Source organism: Triticum dicoccoides, chromosome 6A (genome assembly GCF_002162155.2).
Source record: "Triticum dicoccoides isolate Atlit2015 ecotype Zavitan chromosome 6A, WEW_v2.0, whole genome shotgun sequence".
Lineage (NCBI taxonomy): Eukaryota > Viridiplantae > Streptophyta > Magnoliopsida > Poales > Poaceae > Triticum > Triticum dicoccoides.
The window spans coordinates 51,059,787-51,067,000 of record NC_041390.1 but is presented as its reverse complement, the minus strand read 5'-3'; the positions used below and the strand labels follow the sequence as shown (position 1 = coordinate 51,067,000).

Sequence of the window (7,214 nt, the reverse complement as noted above, 5' to 3'; positions counted from 1 at the left end):
GGGGGGGGTACAACTCAGGGAATGGGGGCCGACCGAGAAGCAGATTGGGCACTCATCGAGGTTGGTGTTGTGTGCATTGTTACTTATTAAGCAGGTGTCTATTGCAGAGTGAAATCATCTGTTTCTTTCTGTTACCAAGATTTGAAATAATAGAAAGAACAATAACAGAAAAACAAATAAATTCAGGGAGTGGTCTCGTGAAGATGTACTTGACATTGTAAGAAAGAAGAAAGCTCAGAAACTGTGGTATGAAACACATTCACATAACCATTCTGAGTTGTAGCAAGTTCAAGGAGGAAGGCAATGTTAATAAGTTGGTACACCAATCTATTCCTGAGAATGGTCAAATTTAAGGGATAAAAAATCAATAATCTATTCTTACCAAGCTTTTCATTAGTAAAAAGTTCGGCACCCAAATAACTTGTTAGCAGCAAAACTTTTCACTAATATGAAAATAGAACTGCAATATGATCTCTTATGAGAAAAGAAACTGACATGAGGTTAAAAAAAGAGCAAACATAGATGGTATGGCAGAAGAACAAATGAAAATCCTGATGACAGGGTATAAAAACATGATGAAACAAATCTCGAATAGGTAAACCAATAAGTTCTTAAGAAAAATAACCTGGAAAGCAAATCACAAGCACATCAATGTCAAACAGAAATAAAAAATTGTTTCTTAAAAGGATGTCATACTATTTAGTAGTTATAATATCTATGACCAGATATATAGTAACAAAATTGAATAATTTTAGTCCTTTCAACCCTAGTTGATGAAGCAAAAGATGCACAAAATAATGACCTTTACAACAGGTTTGTCCGGTACTGGACAGAGACGGGTTGAAGCAGAGTGTCGTCGACAGTGAAGTGAGAGGCTGCAGCAGAGGGCTTCACGGCGAGGCGGCGGGCTCAAGCAGAACAAGCACGCAAAGATGCATCCGCAACTAAAACTTGCCCAAATGGAAGAACAATATTTTGGGTAAATGACGAGCTACACATGATAATAACATGATGCAATGAGCAAATAAAAAATTCTTGCATGAACAAAAATGTACATATAGACATAGTCCAGCTTCCACACATGAACAAAAATCAACACTTGGACACATCCGAGCATGAGCAAAAATCTACAAGGAGAGACGAGCGATAGCAAAATCAGATCACCTCTTATGTGAGCATCCAACCTAAAATCCACAACAATATATGGCTGTACACCTGAATTCAGATAAGCATTTTTTTCTGTGAATTCCTACTTCTGGATTGAGGAGACTACAAGTTGTACAACGAACAGACTGAATGAGATGCATGTATACCAGTGAGGAGGGCGACGCGGAGATTGAGTCGGGATATGGATAAGCCCCAGTTTCCAGCGAGGCCGTTGGCCGACTTAAAGTAGCAGGTGGCGGCGACAGAGCCGCGTACCAGAGGCTCTGCATCTGCAAATGTGCCAACAAGGTACAAAGTCATTAAATCAACAAAAATCAATGAACATATGGAAGCAAAGAAACAGATGTCACTTCGAGGGGGTGGCACTTACATTGCTCAGTTGGAAGAGAGCACTAACATCAGACCTAGGGATTCTGAAGTTCAAGGCCAGAACTGAAAATCAAGAACACCTTCAAGACCTGATCACATCACTTCAAGCTTACATTCCTATTTGTAGTCTTGCTTACCCTTGTATATTTTTTGTATACTTGGCCTTGTTTTATTTGTAAATCCCTTTCTGCCCTTTCGCAACAAAAAAGACCATTTCTGCCACCAATTGGTGGGCATACAGGCATTATGTAATTATTTCTCAAAAATTTAAAACATAGCAGCGGGAGCCTCTCCTGCTGTTTTGAGTGCTAAAAAATTCATTAAATCAATGAACTAATGCTCCTAAAATAACTAAATAATTGAATTGCAAATAGATAACTGGATAATACTACTTCTACTTGAGTTTAGCTTATAGTATATACAAAGATAGAAGTGGCATGCTTTAACAAAAACTTCTGGAAAACTGAAAGTTCACACAAACAGACAAACAAACACATAATGTAAAACGAGCAGATCAGCACACCATGGCAGAGAGTGGGCTCAGAGGCAAGAACTTTGATGAGAAGCCGGTAAAAGTTATGGCAATGACGATAAAAATGAGAGGATAGGTTATTCAATACCTCATATGGTGTACGTGTGACTGAAGATGTGTGTCTACAACCATCAAAAGAAGGTTACCACTGCCTAACGGATATCAGAGTAATGCCAAGCAAGTCACGACAACGACACCTAGAACAGATAAGAAGTAGATCACTATTTGTGAAATAAAGACCACTAAGATATAGCAGCATCATGATGTTGCTTGTCTCCGTCGGCTCTGGACCAGATACTATCAGCAAAAAAATAGTCAGAAAATGATGACATAAGGTTACCCGGCAATAGAAAAGCAAATTAATTGTAGTCGATTGTACCCTCATTGTTAACCAAAGTTACCAGGAATTTCCAAGCCATCATTAAAGTTTGAACGAGAAAACACAAAGGCACAAAACGCAAGAAATCTTGCCTGATAACTAAATCGGTAACCATGTAAGAATACCAAAAGCAACTCACAATTTATACATGTTCCTATAAATTAAAACATCGGGTCATAATGCATTTGCTTTGTGCATTTCACACAATAAAAAAATTTGTCTAAAAAGTGAAATAGACATATTTTGTGTTTCTATTAGAAACTAAAACACATGTCACAGGCCTCTTAATTATTATAAATTGATGAGAAAGCACATTGTCCAGTACAGTAGTGCATCTCTGAAAATTCATGGTACTCAATGTCACGCTGACAGTGTAGGGCTTGGAGTACTACAACAACTTAATAGATGAACTGATACGGCATGGTAAAGATCAATTTATCTACCTGAACATAGCCTTTGATCGATCTTGATTAACCATCACTGCAGGCATACAACCTAATGTTACCATCTAGTACCATTTTGATCTCCCTCAGTCAGCCCCAGATTCATGTAATTCCAGAATGAAGCTTCAGAATCTTTTAGACGCTTTCGTTCTTCATTTGAATGTATGGTGATATATGTGCAGGTGACAATTATACCATGTACGCGGACACCTGCTTCGAATGCTTTGGAGGTAGTGTGAAGCACTGGGTCCCGTGTGACTTCGACGAGGTAGTATCGATGATCTGCAGCCAAATACTACACAACAACATGAGCCATAACTTGAATAGAAGGCGGAAAACACAAATCAGCATGAAAACCATGGGTATGGAAAGGAAATAGACCAAATACACACGGACAACGGTTTATCATCAGCACATCAGTTTTTCAATGTAACCAGCGAGGTTTGTTGAGAGGAACCAAATATGTGAGGCTTTTATTAGTTAGACAAAAAAAGAAAAGGGAACAACCTAGATACGATGATGACGGTGCTCTGGTGTGTGATGTTGATGAGCCCGTCGTCGTAGTCAGCGAGGGAGCAGCGGCCGATCCAGATGCCTGAACAGCCGGGCTTCATCTGGATGTCGTGTTTGCGGCCGACCTGGAGTCAAAGAAGGCCTTACTCCGCGCCACCATGATGCTGAACCGCGTCAGAAAGCCCAATAGGATGCTGGCTTGGGCTCGCCGTGATGACGGCATGGTCCTCACGCCCTGGCGCCGATCTATTCTGGCTCCCCACCTCGTGCTCCTCAGGGATCTTGGACAATATTCCTTCATCCTCATATCCCTGCTTGAGGCCGTCGTCGCTACCGCCACGTCCCACATCAATCAGCCGCCGCCGTCGCACATAAACGAAGGAGAGCGGATAGGTGGAGCGGCGCGGCGAGAGCGAGTAGGAGGAGGGGAGATTGCGTGCGGTGGTCGTAGAGGAAAAGCAGCGGAGGCGATATTTTTACCCGGTGGAGGTGTTATCTCAGGACGGTAAGATCCCCACCTCATTTTTTCACCACACAAAACAGCTCACACCACTGACAGTAGACCCGCGAATAAACCTGGGACCACCTGCAGACACTCAGCCACAAGCAAAACGTGTCGCTCTCGCCCTTTCAATGGGTGCCCATCGCTTCCTAATCCGCCACTCCCATTGGCCGAAGACAGGTGCTCATCTGGACACAACCCGCTGCTCTCATTGGCCAATGCTAACAGTACACGCCCTGTCGATGTGTACACCGCGAGAGGGTGCCTCATCTGCGCACGTTAATGTTTTTAATGTGTTTACGTACAGTCTCGACTACTCCCTCCGTTCCAAATTATTTGTCGTGGTTTTAGTTAAGGGAGTATATTGCATCTCATGATAAGACTCGAAATGAACGTGTGCTTGGTTGGCTTAACTGATGGCGAAACTTGATTGTCCGGATTTGGCCAGAAGGTTGAAGAGCTGACACTAGGAACATCACGGGGCTGTTTGGTTTGTGACTAACTTAGCCAAAGATTGCCATAATTAAGGTTAGGCAAGTTTGACTAACTTAGGTGAGTGTTTGGTTATGCCACACTTTACGCAAGCCATTTTTGGATCCCACATGGCATACACATAAAAAATGTGATAAGATTCCTTTAGGCTTGCCAACTTGTGGCTCTTATTTTGATGAAGTAACTTTAGGCAAGCTTGACAAAAATATATGATAAAATATGGCAATGTTGTCCTATAACCAAACAACCCCACGTCTTGCTGATCGACCTCGTGATCCACGAGATCCACGCGTCCTCGTCGTCTCGCCGATCGGCATGTGTAGGTACTGAAATGACTAGGCAGTCAGGGAAAAAGTTGGGAGAAAGCAATCATTCCAGCATATGACAAGCTCGTGATCATGAGTTTTGCGTCTGACCTTGATGGCCGCTCCACAGCCACCAGTTTAGACGGGAAATTCCTTCAACAGGGCACTGCATGCTCTGGCCTGCCTGAGTAGCCCGTGAGATACCGATGTGGAGTGTGAGCATCAGTAACGCCCTGTTTGGTTCCAAATAAGTCATCAACTTATAAGTCGAAAAGTGCAAAAAATGACTTATTTTGCTAAACAGACCTAACTTATAAGTCACCCCAACTTATAAGTCATAAGTTGCTCCACCCCAACTTAAAACTTATAAGTCACCGCCTTTTGCATGGGTCCATCATCTTTACATTAAAAAACAAAGTAAAAAAATGTGTTCAGGTGACTTATAAGTCAGACGACAACTAAACAGGCATGACTTATAAGTCACTGGTTTTAAGTCACCTGACTTATAAGTTAAGTGACTTATTGGAATCAAATAGGCCCTAAGTTAATCCAGCCCGTGAGGCCACTCTCTGCTCCTGTGAATGCTGCTAAGCCCACGACTTAAACACCCACACTAATCTAACCCACGTCGCTCTGCTCCGCCTACTATATAAACCACGCCAGCCCAGCCCATTCTCTGCATCTTACTTGTGTCCATTCTCCTCCATTCGCTTCGCTAGCTCTTTACACAGAGTCCCCCGCAGCAGGCTAGGCTAGCAGAAGCAGATCGATGGCGCTCTCTGGTCGCATGGCCGCATCCGCCCTCCTCCTTCTGGTCCTCCTCGTCGCCACAGGCACGTCCCGCCCAACCCCACTCTTCCCATCAACGATGCTTAATTTGTCACCGTGGTTTTATTCATTCATGTGCACTGCATGCAGAGATGGGGGCGCCGACGAGGAAGGTGGCGGAGGCGCGGGACTGCCTGTCCAAGAGCCACAAGTTCAAGGGCGCGTGCCTCAGCAGCAGCAACTGCGCCAGCATCTGCCGCACCGAGAACTTCCCCGGCGGCGAGTGCAAGCTCGACTCCTTCGCGCGCAAGTGCTTCTGCAAGAGGGTCTGCTAGCTTTGCCCTGCTCGATGCTACCTACGGTTGCTAGATCATCCCGCGCCGGTAGCCTAGATCTGTTCGTCAGTGCTTGTTCCTGTGTGTCCCGCAATAATAAAGTAGAGAATCAGTCGGGGTCTCGATGGTCTAGTTGGCCGTAAGTCGTGCTTTTCTTTTGCTGCTTTGTGTGTGTTTGTTATGTGACAACACAAGGTCGTTGTTTCAGCATGGACGGACATGTGCAACGCATCTTTCTGTCTCTCTGATCGTTCGTTTGCTGCTACTAAATTCGAAGAGAAATGCTATTGTTGTGACTGCTGGTACATTTTAATTTCAGGAGACGAATTTCCGAAGCCGCGTGAACATATCTTCTGCATACATGAACTAAGTTGAGCATTAACATGATCCATAGACTCTGAGCATAAACTTTTCTGTACAAAACTTTTCTGTTTAAGGTAAATTTTATTATAGGTATTCAGATTTTATTAAACCAATAATACCATTTTGTTTCCCGTATGATTTACGTGTTCAGTTCATAATAGACAAAAAGCATTGTCTTCTTTTCCGTCGATATTTTTATTTGAAAAGGGAAAAAGGCCCTCTCTGCATCGACCCGGATTAATCGAGGTACTTTATGTCTTAAGATGTACTACCTCGCCCGGGTTTATTAGGCCTCCTCTTTATTTTGCTAAAGTTTGACCATATATTTAATTAATAAAATTATCTGGCAAAAATTATGTCATTAGAAACCTCTTTATTCCAATACAAATCCAATAAAATACCTTTTGTAGAATGTATTTTGGATTTTGTTAGTCTAGTAAATGATCAAAAATTGACAAAAAATAAGAGGGGGTCTAATAAACCCCAACGGATGAAGTAGAGCTTGACAAAAAATAAGAGGGGGTCTAATAAACCCCAACGGATGAAGTAGAGCCGTGTCCAAAATAATAACTTTAATTTGGACTATCCTTGCCTGAATCAAAATCTAATTGTCTATTTTGTGAGGAAGTGAAAAAATCCATTTAAGATCAATCTTAAGAGGATTGAAACTCAAATTTTAGCCAACCCATGGAAGCCTTGGCTACACCTCGTCGGAGAAGAGGAAAACACCAACTCGAAAAAAAAGAGGAGGTAAACATTAAACATGTACCGGTAGCAAAAAATAGCAGCTGACAAAGTAGCACAAGATGATTGTGAGATTTTTTTTTTGAAGGTCACCGGGGAGGGAGAGAACTCCCCCACCTGAATTGTATTCAAATTGCCTATAAGACTTCACAGCCTTTTGCAGGATGGGTTCAAGTGAACCAGAATTACAGGGGGGCACAAGAGGAGAAGAGGTAAAGCAAAGAACACAACAAATAAACAAGGGAGAACAAAGAGGGAAAACACGCCCCGACACAACACAAAGCACCCCCAGCGAGATCGAA

General features: G+C 42.8%; 2 protein-coding genes across 14 annotated transcripts in view; one reads left to right on the top strand and one right to left on the bottom strand.

Moving 5' to 3' along the window:
* The window catches only part of LOC119314696, a 5,293-nt gene extending 1,427 nt beyond the window's left edge, over positions 1-3,866 (bottom strand). The window contains exons 1-7 of one of the 13 annotated variants that reach the window (XR_005152422.1): positions 3,398-3,865; positions 2,891-3,172; positions 2,157-2,265; positions 1,674-1,752; positions 1,538-1,599; positions 1,314-1,436; positions 803-1,127 (exon numbers count right to left, since the gene is read on the bottom strand). Coding sequence is in view for 3 of the 13 variants with exons in the window: in XM_037589396.1 (XP_037445293.1) it covers positions 803-991; positions 1,314-1,436; positions 1,538-1,599; positions 1,674-1,773 (474 nt within the window). In the remaining 10 variants the exon portion in view is untranslated. Of the gene's footprint in view, positions 1-802; positions 1,128-1,164; positions 1,216-1,313; positions 1,437-1,537; positions 2,266-2,890; positions 3,186-3,397 lie in introns of all 13 variants that reach the window. The other 12 variants (XM_037589396.1, XR_005152416.1, XR_005152418.1 and 9 more) reach the window with 12 other exon arrangements.
* A 1,522-nt stretch (positions 3,867-5,388) lies between these two features.
* LOC119314695 (defensin-like protein CAL1) lies at positions 5,389-6,123 on the top strand. The gene is made up of 2 exons (XM_037589393.1): positions 5,389-5,535; positions 5,621-6,123. The coding sequence occupies exons 1-2, from the start codon at positions 5,472-5,474 to the stop codon at positions 5,803-5,805; spliced, it is 249 nt and encodes an 82-aa protein (XP_037445290.1). The 5' UTR covers positions 5,389-5,471; the 3' UTR covers positions 5,806-6,123.
* Positions 6,124-7,214: the final 1,091 nt, after the last annotated feature.